Raw genomic sequence first — 23586 nt, forward strand, 5'->3', positions numbered from 1 at the left:
GGAGGAAATGTAACTTGAATTCTTCATTTGCACAGCAGAAATTAACACGAAATGTTCATGAAAATAAATGCAATGTTCTCGATAGTGTTCTCCCAACAAAGTCCCCCATCATTGTTACCGGTTGAATGAAAAAAAAAAAAAAAAAAACATTCGGGTCCCAAACTAGCAAAAACACTCCATTTCCCACAGTGCTTCATTATGTCGTTTTTCACGCGCGTCACAGCTCTTTCCTTCCGCTTCCGGTCTTCTTTCCGTCGCGAGCTGCATGGTGTAGCTGCGTTAGCTAACTGAGCACATATCGTCGTTTTTCACTCCGGTGTATGAGCTTGGGATAATAACTAGCATCATGTCATACCAAGAAGAGGAAGAAGTGAGTTCACATGTGTTTCCCTTCAAGGCATTTTGTGTTAATAACAATGGCGCGCTAGGTTGCGTTAGCCGGCTAGCCAGCTAGCATAACTCCACCGGCACAACAGTAACGTAATGCTTTGATGAGCCAGCATGATGGTCGTGGTTGTTGTAGCCCTGTTTCTACAGAGAATGCAACCATAACATCTCCATCTCTGTAACGTTATGTAGTATGTGTGAGGTAGAAGATACGGTTTAGGTAAAGTAAGCTAGCGTAAATGATGACTGTCTGGTTGACATATAATAACTGTTCTTTAATCCCAATTTTTCTCAGTCCTCTGTTCCGGCACAGTACGATCCGTACGCCTTCTCAAACGACTGCGACCTGCACACCGGTTAGTATACACACAACTGTTTATCTAAACGTATGAGATCCCCTTTCAGAGTCCTCACTCTCCCATCTCCCTGCAGGTGACCCTAAAGCAGACCTGGCCTATGAGAGGCAGTATGAGCAGCAGACCTACCAAGTCATCCCTGAGGTGATCAAGAACTTCCTGCAGTATTTCCACAAAACCACCTCTGACTTAATCGACCAGAAGGTTTATGAGCTGCAGTCCAACGGAGTTTCCAGTGAAAGCATTGAGCAGAAGATCTATGAGATCCAGGATGTCTATGAGAACAGGTAAAGTTGACTCTCTGAGAATAAACCTCTTGTTGTGATGGTGATGTTGCCTCCTCTTAACACAGACATTAAAGCTGTGTGTGTGTGTGTGAGTGAGTGAGTGAGTGAGATGAGCATCTCACCTTTGGTATTGTGTTCCTGTTCAGCTGGAATAAGTTGACCGACCGTTTCTTCAAGAACTCTCCCTGGCCAGAGGCTGAGGCCATTGCAGCACTCGTTGGAAACGGTGAGTTTATCATCAGTCTTCTGGCCTGATTTTTGCCTTTGCACAGACACCTTAATTTAATTTTTCTTAGATTTTTGAATTGGTTCTTTAAATGTGATAAAATAGATGCACATGCAACAATCGTTTTCCACTGATGTCAGCTAATATGTGTACATGCCGTTGTACAAGCAGCTCAAAAGACAAGATTCTTATGTGGTTTTGTTGGTGTGTTCACAGTTGTATAAATTGACAGTCCTCTGTTTTCCAATTACTGAGAAATGAGTTCATCCCGGTGTAGTTCATCAGCAGTGGGAATGTTTCATGTCATTGTTTGCCTGTTATCTCCCATAGATGCTGTGTTCCTCATCCTCTATAAGGAACTTTACTACAGACACATTTATGCTAAAGTCAGCGTGAGTAACTGCTCAATATATACACTTATTAATCTCCATTACTGAGCAAAATGTGTGAAAACGCCTCGAGAATTTTTTTGTAAATAGTTTTTTTTTTTTCATCAGGGTGGACCGACTTTGGACCAGAGGTTTGAGTCCTACTACAATTACTGCAACCTCTTCAATTACATTCTCAGTAAGTTACCAGAATAGGCATCAACATTTCCACCCACCTGTAATAATCTGTGTAAAATATCTCCGAATGAAGGACGAGTCATATGAGAATGTTTGTGATTTATAAACAGATGCCGATGGCCCCGCCCCCTTGGAGCTGCCAAACCAGTGGCTCTGGGACATCATTGATGAGTTCATCTACCAGGTACAGTGCATTGTATTCTTTTTAAATGTATCCTCAGTTATTCATTAACACAAGGACAAGCATGAGTAAGTATCTGATGAACTAAAAACCAAAGAGTAATTGCCAATGATTACTGGGGCTGTATTAATCTACAAGGAGTGGCATATTAAACATAGCTTTCCCATACTTTTCTATGGTTATTATTTAGTGCTTATTGATATGTTCCATGTGGTTAACGTCTCCTGTCTCACTTCGATCTACTAGCACAAATAAAGTGGGTTTAAATTCTGTTTACACTGATAAAAATGTCACTCTTTCCTCTCCAGTTCCAGTCCTTCAGTCAGTACCGCTGTAAGACGGCCAAAAAGTCAGAGGAGGAGATCGAATTCCTGAGGAACAACCCAAAGATCTGGAACGTCCACAGTGTCCTCAACGTTCTCCACTCCCTGGTGGACAAGAGCAACATTAACCGCCAGCTTGAGATCTACACCAGTGGAGGTATAGAAGAATGTTTTGGAGATAGTTGTATGTGGAAGAGAGCGTGGGTGAAGTATAGCAAACCGCAATGTTTTTAGAATGTTGAATTTTTTTTTAATTAAGCTCTGGACCTTGTTAAATTTCCTAAAATAAGGCACAGTTTAGGTTCCCTGTAGATTTATAGTCCTGTAAAACCTTAGTTTTAGTAGTTTGTTGCTCTCCTGGTTAGAAAGTAACCTCAGCATGGAGTCAGTGTATTCAGCTGACATGTTTTTTGTTGGTGTGCTGCAGGAGACCCAGAGAGTGTGGCTGGAGAATATGGGCGTCACTCCCTGTACAAGATGTTGGGTTACTTCAGCTTGGTGGGGCTCCTGAGGCTTCACTCTCTGCTTGGTGATTATTACCAGGCCATCAAAGTCCTGGAGAACATTGAGCTCAACAAGAAGGTAGCGAGCGGCACGCTTCACTACTACTAATAACGATACAATGCAATATGCCCACATCTCTATTTATATTTTCTTTTCCATGTTGACATATATTTACTTAGTTTCAGGCTGCGTCGTCTTGTTCTTTCTTCTCTCTAGTCATGAATCCATTTTGTTTCTTGTCTTTCAGAGTATGTACTCCCGTGTACCTGAGTGCCAGATCACTACATATTACTATGTGGGTTTTGCCTACCTGATGATGAGGCGCTACCAGGATGCTATTAGAGTCTTTGCCAACATCCTGCTCTACATCCAGAGGACGAGAAACATGTTCCAGAGGTCCACGTATAAATACGAGATGGTCAGTGAGAGCAGTGCTTCCCAAATGATCAATCAGTATTCTAGTTGAAACAGGTGTCGTAATACTTGTGTATGTTTTTTTTAGGTTAACAAACAAAATGAGCAGATGCACGGTCTGCTGGCCATCGCGCTCACCATGTACCCGATGCGCATCGATGAGAGCATCCACACCCAGCTGAGGGAGAAGTACGGAGACAAGATGCTGCGGATGCAGAAAGGGTGAGAGAAACTCATCACATTGTGTTGGAACAACTGTCTCACCGTTTGATACTTAACTGTTGTGTACAGTGAAACACAAGTATCTCTTTGCTTCTGTGTCTGAGCATGTAGTGTTGGTATTTAAACTGCGGCGCCCGTCAGCAGCAATGTCTTATTCGACACACGTGTCCCCTTTTCCACCTCAGAGACCTGCAGGTGTTTGAGGAGCTGTTCAGCTTCGTCTGTCCCAAGTTCCTGTCACCTGTGGTGCCAAACTACGACAACGTCCACCCCAACTACCACAAAGAGCCTTTCCAGCAGCAGCTGAAGGTCTTTGCAGAAGAGGTGCAGCAGCAGGCCCAGCTCTCCACCATCCGCAGGTAGAGCATACCGACTTTGACTGTGTGACATGTGTGGCAACAACAAGGACCAATAAGCACAAGATAAACAAAAGGGATGTTTGAGATAAAGACATTTTGGATGCTGTTTTTCTGCTTTGATGTAGGAAATATATTAGTTATATATATTTTAGTTATTTTTCTCCTGCCATCTGGCCCCTCAGGAATGCTTACCAATGTCTCTAGAAAGCTGCTGAGGTTGCACACGTCATCTAAGTCATGGCATCTAAGTTTGCGCCATGGACCGGTTTCATGTAAGACAATATTTCCACGGACCGGCCTTCAAGGTTTGGCGGATAAACACGACGAAATAAAATGATACGATCGGCATTAAAAAAAATATAAAATGCATAAAAAATACAACTCCCGATAACGCTGAATCAGTGGGAGCTCTGAGCTTGTTTCTCTGCAACGAGATGGCCCCATCTGGGGGTGATGGGAGACAATGACACCCGAAGTGTGTTCCTTATGTCCAGTCTACTTCGGGATTTTGTTTTGATTGCTGTCACTACAGAAAATGCCGCTTCACAAAGACAGGATGTTGGAAATGGAAGCAGGGTTTTCAGGCTTTTGTGTCGATCTCAGGATATTCAGCCTTGATTTTAATTCAAAACACGAGCAGAGATGTTGTCTCAAACACACTTTTAAGGCCACCGTCATTTACAATCTCCAGCAGCTGATCGTCCTCTGTCGCCACATGTTATGCAGAGCGGGTATGGCGCGTCCGAATTACTCCTGATATTTAATTAGACTCCTGAGTTGTCTGTTAAATGAAGATTTCTTATTCTTGGAAGTTGTAGGCTCTTCTTCTGTCTCTGTGGTGGACCTTTTCTCCTTTGCAAAGAAGCTCTCCAGAAGTTTTTTACTCATTTTCGCGGTAATGTGTCACGTGACCGAGACGAGCGTCTTGACATGTGTCAAGAGGCACAGGCGGATGAAATTGCGAGAGAATCCGGTCATTTTTCAAAATAAAACTTCTTTCAGACTCTGATAATCAATAAAATAGAAATAATATAATATTTATTCTTTCTGTGCGGCCCGGTACCAAATGACCCACGGCCCGGTTGTTGGGGACCACTGATCTAAGTCACAATGTATCCTTGCAGCTTCCTGAAGCTGTACACCACCATGCCAGTAGCCAAGCTGGCAGGATTCCTGGACATGACTGAGCAGGAGTTCCGTATCCAGCTGCTCGTCTTCAAACACAAGATGAAGAACCTGGTGTGGACCAGCGGTGTTTCAGCTCTGGACGGAGAGTTCCAGTCGGCTTCTGAAGTGGACTTTTACATCGACAGGGTGTGTTAAAGTCTGTTGAATTAATGTGATGCCTTTGTTCTACATTATGAACAGTTTAATAGTAAGATGGACTGTTGGAACCCGTTAGTTGTCCCAGCCGGTCCATAAGCTCTGTATGTTTAATGATCTTTTTCTTTGCAACACTTCCACAGGACATGATCCACATTGCCGACACTAAAGTTGCTCGTCGGTACGGAGACTTTTTCATCAGACAGATCCACAAGTTTGAGGAGGTGAGTAGTGATCCATCAATGGATCCAATCCAATGGAAAAAGTATGGAATAACTGAGTTGCTATTAGAGGGGCGACCGTGGCACACTGGGTTAAGAGGGTCGTCTGGTAACCGCAAGGTCGGCGGTTTCGATCCTTACCTGGGACGTGTCCTGTGTCGAAGTGTCCCTGAGCAAGACATTGAACCCCTAACTGCTCCCCGGGTGCTTCTCAGCAGCCCACTGCTCCCGATGAGTTGGTGATGGGTTAAAAGCAGAGGCTACATTTTGTATATGTGTAAAAAATGTATATGACAATATAATCCATTTATAAAAGTATTCCATTTTTTAAAGTATTGTCACCAATACTAAACACTCCACTCTTCTCTGGACTGATTCCACAGCTAGCCTTCACTTGAACAGATTAGTTGTAAACATAGGACTTCAGTTTAATCTTGTGTATGAATCCCTCCTTCTTTCTACAGTTGAATAAGACGATGAAAAAGATGCCAACCACCACCAGCACCACTGCTACCGTTACTGCTGCAGCTCGAGCAGTCTGACCACATCAGTGACCGAGTTCTCTGCCCCCTCAGTCTTTTGACAACTATTATTGATGACAACTTTTCTATGCAACCTGGCAACAATAAACTGATGGAGTGGTGTGCTGAAAATCTTGATTGTTGTCTCTTTATTTGTCAAGTGTTTACCTTTAACCACCAGATGGCAGTATTTACACTGCTGAATATTGTATGTAGTTAAAGGAAGTCATACATTAAGACATGCAAGAGTGCAATACCTACATCTAGGTTTGTGTGTTGAATTGCCAGTGAAGCCTTAGTTCAAACTGTTCCTGTGAGTATAACGGAAGTCATTGAAATGGGAGCTCAGATTTCCAGTATTTTATTATTCTGCTGCATCAGGCGCCTTGTTCTCCAATCATCCCACTGACTGAGGTCAAAGGCCGTTGCATATTTCTTTTATTATCACGGACCACCCAACACAGATCTCAGGAATGGTGACAACAATGACAAAGAAATAAAAATGTACAAAATGGGAATACAAAAAATAAATAAATCTTAATAACACACCACTCATCAGAAACAGCATCAGTTGTCATGTAAAGGAAAACAGAACGACATGTCACCATAGCACAATATACACATACTCCAAACATCCACAAGGATTCCCTACCTATTTTGGTAAGTCAGCATTTTTCTTTAAAAATATTTTAATTCCATCAGCTTTTCTATAAAATAAAAAAATAAAGCAAACATAAGCTCATTTTGAGCCCGACTTTTTTTGAGTCCCTCAGGTGGCAGTGTAAAGTCTCTGTGGGCACAATGCCATCTTTATGTTTATAAAAATTGGATAATTCGTATTTTTTTCAAATCTTGCCACGACTGCCTTTTATATTAAATTTATCATAAACGATTCAAAGTTTTTTTTTATGACTTTCGTGTGGCTCCAGTCTTGAACAGTGTCTGATCCTTCCACCATCGTTGTTTTTTGGAATCTTTCAGTCGTTAGTGATGCGTCTCCTTGACTGACTCAGTCCAGGCTGAAGATGCAGAGCTGGACCAGGGTCTGGATATTCACTGCTGTCCAGCAGACTGGAGTGTTTTGTCTTCTTGCCATGGATCCAAACAAAGACTTCAAACTACTACAGTACTTAAACAATTGCAGAATGGCCAAGGCCCCTCTTGATTTTGGTGTCAGGTGAAACTCCACTCTATGAGCATCACTGATGGAAATATTTGAAGTGCTCTTGTCTGCATTAAATGTCCATTTATAATTTCCCAACAATAAAATGTATCTAATATCTGAAAAAGAAAAGTCGTACTGTCCCATCCTCACTGCAAAAAGAAATAATCTTCAGAGCATGATAACAGTAATTGGGTCATTTTCTCAGTGTCCCATCGATGGCCATCCACTGGTCTGAGTGTTTCAAGCTTCATTTTTTTGAGTGTGTGTATTTGTGTGAGTGTATGCAGTCCAGGTATGACTGCAAAAGGGTTACTGATAATGAGGCACCTTTTGACGATCATACGGTCATGGTTCAACAAGCTTCTCCCACAGGGAGGCTTAGTCTCTCTTCTCCACTTAGCTCTTTAGATGAAAGTCGATGACCCCGGTTGGTTTTGTCTCGCTGAAGAAAAGTGCCCTGCTTATGATTTTCCATTTCCTAAGGGCATTTGAACCTTTGATTGAAGCACCTAACGTGGGACCACCTTCAACATGAGACCAAACTCAAACCAACCCAATGGTGAGTAAGTCCTCTTGCAGGCCGTCTCACTGATGGACTGAGGTTGGCTGATGAGGTACCCTAGACTACACACACTCCTCCTCCAGTCCTCCCCAGCCTCGTCACGGCAGCGGTGTGGAGGCACAAGGACACACACACGAGTCATGGCTGCGCTCAGACCAGCGAGGCCTCGGCTAGTCATAACTCCGTGATCTCCAGGGGACTCTCCGACAGGGTGTCCCCGTCCTTGTGACGGTGCATCGGGGTGGACTTGGCCGACTCGGTGCGGGCGTTGCGCTCGGAATAGAGCCCCCCGTCAGCGTTCAGGGCCTCCAGAGAACGCGCCAGGGCCCGCTGGTCGTCCTCTGGCAGGCTGTTGAGGTCAGAGGTCAGGAGGGTACCTGTGCTGCCGTGGACCACGTGGACACCTTCGGGACCCTTCAACTCCACAGGGAGCTTGTGCTTGAAGCGCATTGTGCCACGACCTCCGCCCATGCCCAGTTGCTCGTCCTCGTCGTCGTCCAGGTCACTCTGGATCAGCTGTCGAAGGAGGACAAGAGAGCAGAGGGAGACTTTAAAACCTACTGATTGCAAAGGCATCAGGCTGACAACAATAAGCAGCTTTGGGAGAGAAATGTTTGAGGAAGAGCTGGTAAAAGGTAGACCAGTGGAAGGAAACGTTTCAGGAGAGAAATCAGTAGATCACTTGCATTAACAATTTGGAAAAGTGAAACAGTTAGTGAAACAATAGAACAGCAGAGAAGAATAAATGGAATTCCAGGCCTGGGTTAAATAATCGTAAACAATTCTTAACATTAAGTTGTCTGAGAAGACTGCGTTAGTAGGGTTATCACATCAGAGCCATTCAGAAGTGTCAGTAAGTGTAGATATTGCCGTCTTAATGCTCCATATCCAGTGATGGTTTTAAACGTTCTGGCAATTTTTGCATGGTAAGCTGAACTTTTTGAAATGTAAGTGTAAAATCTATTGGACCCAAAGTCTGGCTCAAGGTAGCAAAGACAGCAGAAGTAGTGAGAAGGTGCCAAGTCAGAGCAGCAAGCGTCAGAATGGGAAATCACAGGAATGCAAGATCACTCTCCGGCGGTGTGAGACCACCAGTTTTTCCTAGCCCACCTCAGTGACTGACGAGTGATCTCCCTGACTGGTGGACACTGTGACGAGTCGTGCTGCAAAGAGCGTTTTCAGCCTCAGGTAGTCGTCCAGGACCACATTGAGCAGGGAACCCTGACGGGACGGCAGTTAGGATCAAACACAGTCTATAACACCGTCCTCACTGTCACAGAAATCAGAAATGAGAATCCACAGCAGGACCATCTTTGAGTCCTCGGCGTGTCTCTCTTTGTTTTCTTCTCAGGACGTACTGGAGGAGGTCTTAGGTCCTGTCCCTCAATCATTTTTGGGAAGGATGGAAGGACCAGCGCAAAAGAGGCTTTTGGACTTCTTCATGTGAGTGTGTCTGCCTGGATAATCTGACATACAGGTGTCTTACCTTGATAGGCCCTTCCCTCATAATCTGGCCCAGTTTAGCAATGTTGTCGTACTCCTGAATGGCTGCCCTCAAGTAACGATCATCCTCAGGCTTCGCTTGAGGCTCTCGACCAAATGTGCCCTGTGGGGATGACACACACACACACACACACACACACACACACACACACACACACACACACACACACACACACACGCTTACTTAAAAATGTTGAGCTGTGAAATGGGTTTAACTGACGACAATACCTTGGTAAAAGACACAAACTTGTGTAATGTTGAGAATTATGACTTTACTCTCTACCTTCTCAGCATTAAAGCCTGGAGCAAAATAAAATCTGTTTAGCTCCTCAGGGATTTGTTGGAAAATATAAATGAGCTCAGATAGATGCTGGTACTGACATGAGTGCGTGCAGGGCTGTTCCACAGGTCAGTTATCTCACTGAGGTTCTCAGGCAGGTCGTCCTCGTGGTCAGCCTGAGCAGCCAGCTCCAGGTTGCGACAGAATGGGTCCAGCCACACCGGATTAGCCCTGCAGAGGCAAACAGTATTACACGCATCATCTATGACATGCAAAGGAAGCTTGACTAGCTACAAAAAAAATCACTCAACTTAAAGGAATAGTGTGACATTTTGGGAAACTTATTCGCTTTCTTGCCGAGAAGATCAGTACCACTCTCATGTCTGTATGCTGAGTGTGGCTTGGCTTAGCATAAATAATGCTAACAGTTAACCTGGCTAAAGAAAAGCGTTTCCTTGATCTTTATAACTAACTCACAACTACTGAAAAAAAAACAGTGGGAAGTTTTTGATAAAAACTATAGTTTGCATAATAACTACCGTATTTTCCGCACTATAAGGCGCACCGGATTATAAGGCGCACCTTCAATGAATGGCCTATTTTAGAACTGTTTTTATATATAGGGCGCACCGGATTATAAGGCGCACAGAATAGAGTAGGAGTAAGCACAGTACCGGTGTTTACCGCTATTACTTCGGCGACGCCCCTGACTACGGTAGCCGTAATGCTGCAAGCGGTGCGGCTTTGTAGTTTACCAGTCGTACTGAAACATTTTGACAGAGCGCCGTGTACAACCAGTATGGATCAACCAATTAACCAATTGATCCATATATAAGGCGCTCCGGATTACAAGGCGCACTGTCGTTTTTTGAGAAAATTAAAGGCTTTTAAGTGCGCCTTATAGTGTGGAAAATACGGTACACAAAGTGGTATTCGGTATAAATTCCTTTTAAGCAATTCCAGAATCTTTTATCTCACCCCTCAAAAGAGTACTTGTTAGTGTTGGGCATGTCCAGGATATCCATTAGACCCGGGTTCCCTGGATGGTAGAGGACAGATCATTAAAAAAAACAACTAAACTACGACATGTCACGCCATAAAAGCCACATCCTGAAGTTAACAGCTGGCGGGGCCGTCCCCCTCCACGAAGCTGCTTCTCACCTGCTGATCCTGCAACGATGGCTTTCAGCTTCCTCTGGTGTCTGCAACACAGGAAGAGGCACGCGTCATGAGAAGGTAAACATGTTGATGTCGCTGCTCAGACTGACAGCGTAAAAACAGGGTCCATGACTGAGCAGATTGAAAATGACTCTGTCTACTCAACATTCAAAATAAATCCAAGTCAATGCAAAGTTGCTGAAGGGTTCTTACACTCTGTGATAATGCCAGTTCATTGTGACAAACAGAATTCCTGCCAAGCACAGCAGCACAGCCAGGATGATGATGACTAGCTGTGGGAGGGAAAAAGAACGTGAAAGGCAGCAAGAGACAAAACATCTGCAACAGCCTGTGGGTTTGTGGAGGCCTGGCAGACCTGTAGTGTGGTGATGTCGTCGGGCAGTTTGTCACTGACAGCAGGCTGAACGTCCACGACGGTGTATTTCCTGAACAGGTTCCTCAGCTGCTCCTTGTTCTCATCTATCATCTGAATTACCCTGCAAAGCACAAAACACCAGGACCCAGGTAAACTCATGCAGTAAGTGTAAAACAGTGCCACCATGCAGCATTGGAGTGAACGATTCATGTCATTCAGGAAGGAATACCTGGCAACGTCTAGGATGGTGTTGCTCTGATTGTTGACGACGTGAATGAGCATGTCTGTCTGATCATAACTGACCCGGCCCTTCTTGTCCACATGGAACTGCATGAAAGGTTTTGAATATTTACACACACAGCACAAACAATTTAAAGTCACATAACAATAGACCATTTCCATAAAAGAAAATGCCTCACCTGTATATCATCCAAGTTGACAATGGCTCCAGTAATGTTGGACAGCAGGTTGACAAAATCTTCCTGGTTTTCGCGGACCAAATCAGGGATCTCATTGAAGACTATCTTGACCCTCTGGTCATCCCGGAGAATGTAGATGTTCACGTTGGTGGTCGTACTGTGTCCAGCGAAATCACACGCCAAAATCTCGAGCTGGAAGTAGCCTGGATTGTAGGCGGTGAAGAGGTCATATGTTCGGATGATACCGTCTGTCAAACCTGTGGAGATAATGGGATAGAATGTCGTTCTGAAATAAGAAATGGACTATTAACGTATGGGACCCGCACTGGTTTAAGGAACCTTCCCTGTCTGGGAGAATTTGAACAGTATGCAGGAGAAGAGGAGAAGAACTGGCTGCAGGAAGCAAATACACGACTACAGGAAGTGTGAGACTCAGGTCATTTTGACTGCCCTAGTCTTTAAGTCATATTTTTGTTGAAGCCATTTCAATTCTTTTTTTGCATCCAACAAGATGCATTCAATTCTGATACAAATGCAGTTCATAATATAGATCATAAAACAAATAAGATAAGTCTCTAAGTGATATTCCATATTTTTCTTATTGTCAACCACTCACAAAACAACATTTTCAGACCTTGTTGTTACATTAAACTCAATGCAGGTAATTAGCGGGTAGATCTTGGCGATATGTTGAACTAAACAGGCAATGTCTAAGGTGTGTGTCAGTGTTTAAAACCGCCTGAATATTGTTCATGAGGAAGCTCACCGATGATGAAGATGCTGCCAACGTCCTCACTGCCATTGCTCTGTGACTGGAAATAGCGGATTGTAACAATATGGTATTGAACCAAGCTGTTGTTGCCGATGTCATTATCTATAGCCACGACCTTGATCAGGTCCGAGCCCACTTTGGCATTTGCTGCAACTCCTGAAAGCAGAGAGGGAAGGTGATGGTGGTTTTACATAGACCAGCATGCACATTCAGTGCGTCTACCAGACTGCAGACTACCTGCAGTGTACTCCGCCTTAGTGAAGCGTGGTTTCTGGTCATTGATGTCTTCCAGTTCAATGCGGACTTCCAGCAGGCTGGGGTCACTGGCAGGGTCCAGGGCTTTGGCCCGTGCTGCCCTCTGACCCCTGGGAGGAGTCCAGCTCCTGTTGCTGGAAGCCTTGATGATGATCGAGTAGACCGGGATCTCCTCACGGTCCAGGTCCTTAAGCACCTTCAGCTCTCCATCTAGACTCAAGCCAAAGTTTCCATCACTGTTTCCTCCTGCAGGAAGAGATGGAAAGCACTTGTGTTCAGTCACATAAAGCCCTAAAGGAATCGGCTTGAAATAGAAAAGAAAGACGGATGGATCCATACAAATGTCCTCATTATTTCTGCGCTTTTGAAGTAAGAGGACTTTCATCTGAACACACAAAGAAAAACTCTGTATCCGCTACTGTAGCTTGATCTGTATCAAGGTTAACGCAAATAATTTCACTCATGGGGGAAATCTTTGCATTATAGTTTTAACAGTGACAGTGAAACCAAACATATTGCTGCAGTGTCTGTAGGACACCTCATCACCTGCAATAAAGTAGTAGACGATGGCATTGGAGCCCTCGTCTGCGTCCATCGCTCTGGTTGTGTTCCCCACCACAGTACCTGGAGGGGAGTGCTCAGACACTGCCAGCCTCTGGTAAGGTAAGCTGCCACGCTGAGGTGCACACACACAAACAGACCAAAGGGAAAAACTTTGACAAACCGTCAAATAGCAGCTCCTTGTACAGATGCACATGTACAGACATTAGGATGTGTTCAGAGCGCTTCATACTCACCGGTGGTTTAAGGAAGACGGGTTCATTGTCGTCAATGTCCAACAGCGCCACCTGCAGAGGCTGTGTGGTCTCGTAAGGCACTGGCTGGCCCAAGTCGCGGGCCACAATGATAAGCTGAGAGAGTCGTTTGCACTCAGTTAGAAACATACCAAGAAACACACAAGTGCATTAACTGCGCACACACACACACACAGTTGACTCACGCTGTGGAGGGCCTGTTTCTCTCGGTCCAGTTTCACAGTAGTTGTGATGACTCCGGACATGGCGTCGATGTGGAAGTTTTCCCAGTCTCTGTTACCTGCTCCAGTCTGCAGGAAGCCATAGCGGACCTCTCCATTCACCCCCTCGTCAGAGTCCGTGGCATGCACCTCATACACCGGCAGGCCTGGGGGCTGCTCCTACATGGAGGGCAAACACCGTCAGTACATGCTTGTGTGAACCTCTCAACTTGTATCTTAAAGGTCGACAGTTTCAGAATGGTTAACAGGACTTAAATGAAGTGTTTGGCATTTTGACACGTCATAACAGAAGCAGCCTAGATGTAGTTAGTAACATTAAACCTGGAATAAGGGATTTTCTGGTCACCTGGGGGCGACGGAAACAAGCTGTAAACACAACGCAATCCCCTTTTGAGTTCACTTAGTGCACTTGTTGGCAGTTGCTGTTTTACACATCCAGTGTACATGGAGCCCTATTACCACCTCTATCTATGCGGTCATGTTTGTGTCCACCTGATGTAGAGAGTGTCGGCCAGATGTGACTAATCCACATTAAATACATCGTCATTTTCATTATGAAATGTACCGTTTCTGGTAAATCTTTCATTTCATTAATCCCAGTGTGCCATCGACTCATTTTCTTAGCACCACAGCACTTCTTGCTGTCAAATGTATTGCAATGAGTCAAACATAGTGAGGCAGATGTTGTGCAGATTGTGAATTTTAGTAAATGAGAGCAACAGTATCTGATCAGTACTCCGTATCTACAGTTTAGGTATCAGGAGAGAAAATGTGAGCTAGAAATCAGACTTAGAAAAGAAGAAGACAACAGTACACGCAGTGGGACACTTGGATACAGATACCTCTGAGATATGAATGATGGTTCCATTGGCAGGCCTGACAAACAACGGTCTGTTGTCATTGACGTCTATGACCGTAATGATCAGGTCTGCAGTGCTCCACAGCGGAGGACGGCCCTGGTCTGTAGCCACCACAGTCAGGTTGAAATGTTCAGAGGACTGCAGCAGGCGGCGAGAACGCACCAGCCCTGTGTTTGGATCCAGGGAGAACGCATCTAAAAAGACAGAGATACTGTATTTCAGAGACCAACAATAGATATGAAAATATCTTATGATATTTTGATTCAGAATATTTAGTGAGGTGACCTGAGGCTTTTATTAGTATATTCATACCTGAATGGAGTCCCAGCAGGCTGTAGAGCACCGCTCCATTTTCTCCTTCATCCAGGTCGTTAGCCCTCACTGTGATCACAGACGTTCCACTGGGCTCATTCTCAAACACGCTGGTGTTGAACACTCGCTCCGTAAAGCGTGGCCGATAATCGTTGACATCAAGGACGGTCACCAGGACCTGACGAGCATCGACAGGCAGACGTTAACAATGTTCCTGCCACAAGGTTTAATCGAGGTCATGTAGAGCCCGACTCGTACGTCAGCACGTTTCAGCTCCTCACATTTTGTTAACAGCAACATTTTGGTATACTAATAATATATGTATATATATATATATATATATATATATATATTTATTTATGTTTAAGGTCATTTATAAACACTGTCATAGTCTGTCTAACAGAGAGCACTGACAACTTTATATTTTCCCAAATACAAGCAAAAAAACAAATGAAAGGATCCCTAATATTAAAGTTTAATACAAAGGGATGTTTGTTTAAATAAAATAAAAAAGTGTCGGCCATAAAAACACAGTATTGTTGGGCCCTAATCACTTACTGATTAAGTATTTGCTCGAATAAATGAATCAGCAAAATATAGTTGATTGTACTTCAGCAACACAACTTACAGATGACTTAAGTTTAACCTCATATTCCTGCTTCTCATTTAATAAAAGCGTTAATAAAGATGGTATTTGGTGGTTATATGTGAGAACGTGTCATTCCAGCCGGGGATCTCTACCTGGATAGAGTTCTCTCGTCTGTTGTTGGAGCTGCCGCCAGGGTTGTCACGGGCAACAGCGGTTAAAGTGTAGTGATCCTTTGTCTCCCTGTCCAGAGGAGAAAGGATGTAGATCTCTCCCTGACACGGGAGAGGGAATGATTAGGAAGGAAGTACAGGCTGACTGGGAGTGGTGGTTGAATCAAGACATCTGTTTATGTCAGAAACAGATGTCAAATATGAATCATCTTTAGCTCGCTTTGTTTAAAGCTTTTGTTTCCAAGCAGGATGACGTTCAATGTTGACACCCTGATAGGGAGTAGGGCGTACTTGTGATGGCTGATGTGGTAGCGTACAAGTTAACTCACAGTGGATGGTCTGATGCCAAACTTGCCCTCCCCGTCTACCAGGCTGTACTCAATGACGGCAAAGAGGCCAGAGTCAGCATCTGTAGCCTTGACACGAACTATGGTGGTGCCCAGGTCCACGTTCTCGAACACAGGCTCCTACAGACACAGGTAGAGACGCATAACGCGGATATCGAGTTTGGAGTTGTGCTGTTTGAATACCAAGATACTGTATGACTCAACTCACAATATTTTACATTCAAAAAAACAAACAAAATACAAAAATGAACTCGCAAAAGTGAGTGAACGCCACGCAAACAATTGGCAAAGGTAAAATAAGTACATAATAATAATAACTTTATTTATATAGCACCTTTAAAAACAGAGTTCCCAAAGTGCTTTGACAGACAAAGCAGCAAAAACAAGGCAATAACAACATATACATCATATGTTATTTTGGTTAACCGCAGTTCATCTCATTTGGACTGTTCTAACACAGGTGTAAATAATGTATCAGGCTGGCATTCATATGGTCATCATCAATGATATTAGTCACACCTCTGATTTTCCTGCAATGTCAAAAAGCATTCCACTCAAAAATACTAAAACGATAAATCCTTTTTTTAACAGCATTCTTCAATTCTGCTTTGGTGGGTGCAATGTGTTTCTTATTCTGTTTAGTACCTGATATGAGGGTTGGAGGAAGAAAGGGTTGTTGTCATTCACATCCACTATCCGCAGATAAACTGGCAGCTCAGCTATCCTGGGAGGAGAGCCATGGTCCTGCGCCCGAATCGTGAAATTCAGCCACTGCACCTGCTCGAAATCCACCGTCTGGTTGGCTACAATCTTACCTGAGACATTTGTCACACATGATGGTTACAGTTAGGATTCATCTGGCCTATACTAATATCCTACATTTACATGACAACAAGCTGGGAATGACATTATAAGTAAAAAGGAACTCTGGAAATGTCTTAAATGAAACATACATATACTTTACATTGACAGTGTTGGTGAATTTCAACATGTTTTAGCCTACTGCAGCTTGCTGAGGTGGTGCTGGTGGTCTTACCAGTGGAAGGGTCCTCCAGTCTAACGTATCCCCCTCGGGGCAGGTGGAGCAGCTGGTAGATGACCTGGCCGTTGGGACCTTTATCGGGGTCTACAGCTGATACTGATAGCAGTGTTGTGCCCGGCTGAGCTCCTTCTAAAATCTTCTCTGTGAAGTTGGACACTCCGAAGGGCCGGAAACGAGGGGCATTGTCGTTTACATCCAACACGTTTATGGTTAGTCTCGCTGTAGAGGAGGAGTCATAATGATAAGGGAGTGATGATAACTTACTGAAAGTATAAATCTGAAGATACGCTTCATGTTAGAAAATGGACTTACCGTTGGGAACACTTCCTGACTTGTCAATAACTTCACTGGCGTTGTCATGGACAGACACAATGATCTCAAATGTAGCTACTAGCTCTCTGTTGAGCGGGTTGCGTACAAACACTGCACCTGAAAATTCACCAAAACACATTTCATTATTTTCCCAATGTTTTCAGTATATTGGCAATTTATCATCATCCGTCAAAATTAAACTTTGTCGATCGAGAAACTGAATTTGGTTGAGATCCATGTCTCACCAGTGTGTAGATCAATGCCAAAGGACTCCTGCAGCCCATCCACTGGTTTGTTCCCATCATCCTTTGCCTCCACTGAGATGATGTAATACTCCAGCCGGGGATGCAGATCGGGGTCCTCAGCGGTCAGCGTGGTCACCACCACACCCGGCGGGGTGGACTCATTGACGTTTATCATGGTTACTGGCTCTATAAAACGGGGTCGGGAGTCGTTGACGTCGTCCAGAATGACTGTCAGGGTGGCTGTGCCCGACATGGGGGGTGTGCCACGATCAGTTGCCATGACGACCAGGCGGTAGGACCCACGCTCTTCTCTATCGAGGGTGGTGTTGCCCACCAGGACCGCGCCAGAGAGCGGGTCCACCACGAAGCGGTCCTGAGCGCCGCTTTCCAGCCGATACATCAGCCAGCCGTTAGAGCCAGAATCGGCGTCAGTGGCGGACAGCTGAGTCACCACCACACCTGGAAGAGACAAAGGACACAAACACACGCACATTTGTATTCTTGTGACCAGTCATTGCCCAAGAGTTAGGGTAGGGCTAACCCCACAAGCCAATCCACACACCAGAGGGGCTGTTCTCAGGGAGTCGAACGCTGAAGCTGGAAGGACTGAAGACAGGAGGGTTGTCATTCTGGTCCAGGATGGTAACCGTGAGAGGGACACTGCTGTTTAAACTTCCTATGTCCTCCCCAACCAGGAGCAGCTCTACCCGAGGCTCCTGAAACGCCTCGCGGTCCAACTTCGCCCCCTGACGCACACGTATCACACCTAGAAGGAGATGCAGAGACTTGATGAATTGCATTGCACTTTTTAAATTTCTCTTGTCTGTCTACTTGCTGAGGAGTTATAACGTTACCAGAATTGGCATCCACAGTAAAGAGGTCCACCCTGGCTCCCAGCAGGCGGTACTTCACCACAGCATTGGGTCCGATGTCTTTATCCTCAGCCAGAACTGGCCCATTTAACACTGTTACAGTACTGCCTAAAAGGACAAAGAGAGGAACAGGTGGAGAAGTCAGGTTAGAATCTGTACACCACATCAGCAAGCCTGTTTCACTTGGTGATCGCACGTTTCTTTGATAATAGCTAAGAGATGGTATAATGTTGAACAAATCCATTGTGATTGTAAAGTTGTCAGTTCTTCTATCTCACCTCTAACTTTCAAAGCAGTAAAAAAAAAAAAAAAATCATCACTGAATATAAGCCGCATGTCAACAAAGTCAGGAAGTGGGGGAGACAGTGTTACAGACAGTGTTTTGGCACAATACACTGTGCTGCAGATTTCCCCCACTCAAGGGAAAACAGAGAGATAAACACACCAGCTTGAGTGCTACCTGCTTCAGAGTTCTCTGTGATCTCTGCCCTGTAGCTGGTCCTGGTGAATATCGGCCTGTTGTCGTTCTCATCCAGAATGGTGATCACTAAGATGTCTGAATCCTGGTGGTGTGGCACAAACAAGGGAGAAATAAACAATTACAAGAGCAGAGGATTAAGTGGTAAAGACAAGATTACGAGGGAGGAGGAGAGAAAAATAAGTTAATCAGCCCTCAGCTGCAACCACCAACAGGCTGCTGGTGGTTGCAGCTGTTTTTTGCAGCTCCGGGTTAGAACAGTTTCTCACCTCCGCCACAGAGGCAACATTTAAAGCGGGCCACATTGCTTTTTATAGTGAAAAACTGCAGCTTGGGTGGTTCTCATGTTCTCAAGTTGTTAGAGTTCAAGATATTCTCATTATATGCAAGACACAGGACATGTAGGCTCATAAAGCCTAGCCAAAAACTACAATAGTTCTTAAAGGAAGGACAGGTAATCAGCTCACGCCTGCATAAAAAAAGTTATACATTACTATTATTATAGAAGTGCAATGAGTGCTGTGAATTTGCTCAACAAAAGCAATGTCACGAGGACAGCGTGCATCTTATTCACATTATGGTAAAAGCTTTTGGGGAATTAAGGTCTTTGAATCCAAACTGTTACATTTCATTGCCATCTGCGGCTGCCTAGCACCTAATAGTTCAGGATTGCCTGTTTTTATGAATTCCTCCAAAGCTGACTATAAAAGATACAAGGTTTTACATCTGTCTCTCTGCGAAAATGCCAATGGAGGAACGTGTGTGAACGCTTGCAGTATGTGTGCAAAGGCGGGTGGGATTACCCTGCGAGCGATGCGGGGGTTCTCGGGGTTGTCTTTGACGGTGATGGTCAGTGTGTACTCAGCCACTCGCTCTCTGTCCAGCGGTCTGTTCACCTGCACCACACCTGTCTGACAGACACAGAGAGGAAGAGGTAAGCCATGAGTGTGTTCAGAGATTCACTCTTGATACAACAGTACGTTATATTACACCGTTGTGTGCTACTACCACAGTATATGTCTTTTCACCTATCCTTCTCTAAAGGACTTGCAGTATTTGTATACTCTGTAATATACTTATACTGCCAACATCTGTAGCAAGGCTGTACAAGCCTTAAGTGCAGACTGCAGATGAAAAGGAGCTGGAACATCTGGACCAAGTCTTACCTGACATGATCAAATCTGAGAGCAGGACTCACACTTCTTCCCCCATGCTTCCCTTTTTTCATGTCCTGCTCCACCTTTACCACACCAGTAAGTCAGATTTTTCAACTTAAAGAGTAACTTAACAACAGGCTGAAATTCAGTGTTTTGTTGCCCAGTCTGGTCGAAAGATTCCTGCCTGTTTTACGTCTGAGCACATCCAGCATTACTCTTTAAACCACACACACTCTTTATCTCACCGTGTCGTTGATGTAGAAGGCTCCGTCCTGGTTTCCAGCAGTGATGTTGTAAGTTAGCAACGCGTTCCGTCCGCTGTCTGCATCTCGTGCTTGGACCCTGGCCACAGAGGTGTGTATGGTGGCGCCTTCACTCACGCTTGTGTTGTGCGGCAGGTTCAGGAGGACTGGGTCGTTGTCGTTGATGTCTCGGACATTGACCCCCACCACCACCTGAAGGAAACACGCCAAGACAAAGATAAAACCTCAGACTCATGCCTGTTCACAATAACTCATATTGTCTGTCTACAGATTATGTCAAAAAGATACTGTGCCACACAACTCCTGCTAAACCCATCACAAATGTTCACTAAGCAGCTGTTATGACATGAAACATGTTTTAAACAGTTGCTTATGTGTTAACCTGTCCCAAACATTTACTGGAGATTTTTACTTTCACAGCATTTAAGACCAAAGATGTAATGTATGTTTAACTGTTTAGATTACAGCGCAGAAGGGAAGCTTGCAAGATCATAATTGTTCAAGACGATATGGTGAGAGTATGTGGCTGCCAGCGTGTGTGTGTGTGTGTGTGTGTGTGTTTATGTAATCAAGGCCCACCGAGCTGTTGCGAGACGGGGTGCCCAGGTCTCGGGCTGTGACAGTGATGTTATAGAAGGCTGTTGTTTCTCTGTCCAGCTCTACGTCCTTCCTCACCCGCAGCTCGCCCTCCACTGGAGAAACCATGAACTCATCTGACAGAGAGACAGACAAAAGGCTCAGAGACCCACAGTGAGGATTTAATAGCAGATCACTCTCTTCGACAGAACAAACCGGTACTAACTCTGGGGATCTCCACCGGTGATGCTGTACTCCACTTTGCCGTTGAGCCCAGAGTCTTCATCACTGGCTCTGAGAGTCCAGACCCGAGGTCCTGGCTGGCCCTCAGTCACCTCGAAGGGTCCCTCAAAGGCTCTGGCAAAAGTGGGTGTCACATCGTTCACATCTAGGACATTTACCAGCACCTAAAGGAAGGCGGGAGAGGGACGTTCAACATCCGTTTAGACATAGGTGACTGTGACATGTACACTGTAAATGGCAAAAATAGGATGAACAGCAAAAAGTAGTCAACTTCACAGTCTTGTGGATTTCCACATTGTATGGCTACCTCTACCACTATATCATTACATAGATACAATTTTAAAGGTAACAGAAGGATTTACACACGTAAAGCTTCTACAAGGAACTTTCATTTTGTGTTTATTTTTAACGAAAGTGGTAGTGTTTCCTGGCACAAGAGTCCCTTTAGAAAACCTCTCATTTTACTGCAGCAGGGTCTGACAGTCTGCCCCGTTCAGTGCTGGTTCTGGCTCTCCCATGCCTCCCTTTCCCTTCAGCAGGCCCAGCAATACATCTCGGGACACTCGGGACTCTCCCTGGAGTCTGAGCAGAAGGGGTTTCTGGTAAACCTGCATTATTTTTCGTCTGATTTTGCGCGGAATGCACAGATGAAACTCTGTACAGAAAAAGCCAATCTTCTCTCTGATGGTCTTGTTTACTTATCTAGGTCATATAGAGGCATCAGTAATACATTGAGACTGTTTCATAACCACGTAAAAGTTCCTCACAGTAACTTTAAGTTGGACATTAAATTTAAACTTTTGTGTCTTGATATTCTGATGCAAATCTTCATTTCCACAAACACACAAATACTTATCATACGGTTTTAATCTGCATGTGAATGCACATGGGATGTAGAAACATCAACAGCACTGATGCGAATGTGTAAGGATGGGTTTGGGTGTTTTTAATCAAGTTTCTGCATTTCATCTTTATTTACAGACCTGGAGAGAGTCATTCATGCTTTTATCTCCTCGAGACTCGACTACTGCAATGCACTTTATTCTGGTATCAGCAAGCGAAACATTCGAAGAAACCAAAAACCATGTTGATGTCTTCGAATTGCTCGTCTTGGCCAATGGTCAAAATTATATAAAAAACAGCAACTCTTCACGTTGGAGGAGATGGAACCAGCAAATGTTTGGCATTTTTGCTTCATACATACCTGATTAATTGGTAAACTATCAAAATTAAGAATTGATTTGCTGTTGATCGACTACCTAATTAATCGATTAATTGTTTCAGCTCTAAAATGTTTAATTTCAGTCATCAGAATAAAAGCGTGCATCTCATTTGCATAATTACTGTTGTGCTGGATGTCAAGCGAAGAGCAGGCTTTGGACACTGGTCCGTAGCCGTGACGACCAGTGCATAGTGTCCGTTGCTGATCTCGTAGTCCAGCTCCTTCACGGCTGTAATCCTCCCCTAAAGGCACACACACACACACACACACACACACACACACACACACACACACACACACACACACACACACACACATCACACATCACACATCACACATCACACACAGCAGTTTAATGCATGTTTCTGCAGAGGTAACACGACAGTATAACATCCATCATGTCTTACCGTGATGCTGTTTATATGGAAGGTCTGGATCAGGTTTCCTTGAGCGATGGCATATCTCAAGGTGCCGTTCAGACCCTCATCTGGGTCGATGGCCGTTACTGTGGCGATGGTGGCGCCCACTGTGTCTGGTCCCTCGCTCAGCACAGTGACGTACTCCTCCTCAGGAAACTCTGGGGCGTTATCGTTCTCATCCACGATGTGGACATAGATGGTGGTTGAGGTCTGCATGACAAACGGAGGGAAACTTTTACAGCTGTATCAGCTATTTGTGGCTTACTGTACTAAACTCTGCTGACAATACGGGTTTCTTTTTGTCGTGGGAAAAGTGTATTAGACATGAAGACATGTGTGGTTGGTTCATTGGCGTGGTTTGGTATTTTGAGAGGCGTGCCTTATGTGAGGAGGCTCTGGGTGTCTCGAGGTTAAGATAACATGGAAACCTTGTAGAGGTCTGCACCGAGGGTTACACATTGTTTCGTCTCCTCCCCGATGACGTGGGATACACACGCTGTGTAGGGCTGGGTGAATCTTGTGTCACTTGTGGTTTTTGGTATATCTGCCATGCTGTGCCAAAAGCTTTTCTGATCAGGTCTGTGTTGTAATAAACGTATAGTCAAGTGTTTTCCACACCATTTTCCCAGCGTAAGGTGTCAGCTGGCCCTGAAGTGAGTGTAAATTTGATTTTGTAGTCCATTCATCATTCTAATGTTGAAAGATCCTCTGGGGATGTATCATCATTTTAGAGAGCAAAAAGCAAAACCTACAAAACCCACATCAGCAAGATAGTCTGGTAATAACTGTTTGTTCTTTTGTAATAATACCTAACAATTATATTGTGACAATCATCAGTCATTTCTTTAAAGACCTGCTTTTCTACAGGCACTACAGCCACTCTGCACCTTTATACACTGTTCACTAGAGAGGATACATATAGGTATTAAGGTCTTCAATTATGATTTTGCATCTGTGACGTGTGATCAGGCTTCATTTACAGGCTACATGGGAGACTGGGATAAGACAGTGGGAGAGTATTTTGTTACAGGCAGAAGAAAATCTTGTTAGAACAAAAAATAAA

At 44.4% G+C, this 23586-nt stretch overlaps 2 protein-coding genes across 2 annotated transcripts in view; one reads left to right on the plus strand and one right to left on the minus strand.

Moving 5' to 3' along the window:
• Positions 1-243: 243 nt before the first annotated feature.
• Positions 244-6028, plus strand: eif3s6ip (eukaryotic translation initiation factor 3, subunit 6 interacting protein). Its single transcript, XM_068725788.1, has 15 exons — positions 244-370; positions 683-743; positions 820-1030; positions 1177-1256; positions 1587-1648; positions 1754-1823; positions 1933-2006; positions 2312-2483; positions 2754-2908; positions 3078-3248; positions 3333-3466; positions 3652-3825; positions 4950-5139; positions 5292-5372; positions 5834-6028. The coding sequence occupies exons 1-15, from the start codon at positions 347-349 to the stop codon at positions 5909-5911; spliced, it is 1737 nt and encodes a 578-aa protein (XP_068581889.1). The 5' UTR covers positions 244-346; the 3' UTR covers positions 5912-6028.
• Positions 6029-6248: 220 nt separating this feature from the next.
• LOC137884111 (cadherin-23-like) overlaps positions 6249-23586 on the minus strand; it is a 34098-nt gene continuing 16760 nt past the window's right edge. Inside the window, exons 7-38 of the mRNA XM_068725809.1 lie at positions 22512-22733; positions 22227-22346; positions 20866-21046; positions 20643-20776; positions 20046-20255; positions 19447-19554; positions 18626-18728; positions 18148-18273; positions 17856-18059; positions 17294-17752; positions 17049-17165; positions 16731-16955; positions 16340-16509; positions 15677-15814; positions 15330-15449; positions 14589-14766; positions 14259-14470; positions 13381-13575; positions 13178-13291; positions 12927-13056; positions 12363-12626; positions 12120-12281; positions 11354-11610; positions 11164-11261; positions 10935-11055; positions 10772-10851; positions 10562-10602; positions 10379-10439; positions 9502-9631; positions 9104-9223; positions 8728-8838; positions 6249-8133 (exon numbers count right to left, since the gene is read on the minus strand). Coding sequence (XP_068581910.1) covers positions 7792-8133; positions 8728-8838; positions 9104-9223; positions 9502-9631; positions 10379-10439; positions 10562-10602; positions 10772-10851; positions 10935-11055; positions 11164-11261; positions 11354-11610; positions 12120-12281; positions 12363-12626; positions 12927-13056; positions 13178-13291; positions 13381-13575; positions 14259-14470; positions 14589-14766; positions 15330-15449; positions 15677-15814; positions 16340-16509; positions 16731-16955; positions 17049-17165; positions 17294-17752; positions 17856-18059; positions 18148-18273; positions 18626-18728; positions 19447-19554; positions 20046-20255; positions 20643-20776; positions 20866-21046; positions 22227-22346; positions 22512-22733 — 5253 coding nt within the window. The 3' untranslated portion in view covers positions 6249-7791. The remainder of the gene's footprint in view (positions 8134-8727; positions 8839-9103; positions 9224-9501; positions 9632-10378; positions 10440-10561; positions 10603-10771; positions 10852-10934; positions 11056-11163; positions 11262-11353; positions 11611-12119; positions 12282-12362; positions 12627-12926; positions 13057-13177; positions 13292-13380; positions 13576-14258; positions 14471-14588; positions 14767-15329; positions 15450-15676; positions 15815-16339; positions 16510-16730; positions 16956-17048; positions 17166-17293; positions 17753-17855; positions 18060-18147; positions 18274-18625; positions 18729-19446; positions 19555-20045; positions 20256-20642; positions 20777-20865; positions 21047-22226; positions 22347-22511; positions 22734-23586) is intronic.

This window comes from Cebidichthys violaceus, unplaced genomic scaffold (assembly GCF_023349555.1).
Source record: "Cebidichthys violaceus isolate CVI_PGR_0920_01 unplaced genomic scaffold, fCebVio1.0.p SCAF_10, whole genome shotgun sequence".
Classification (NCBI taxonomy): Eukaryota; Metazoa; Chordata; class Actinopteri; order Perciformes; family Stichaeidae; genus Cebidichthys; species Cebidichthys violaceus.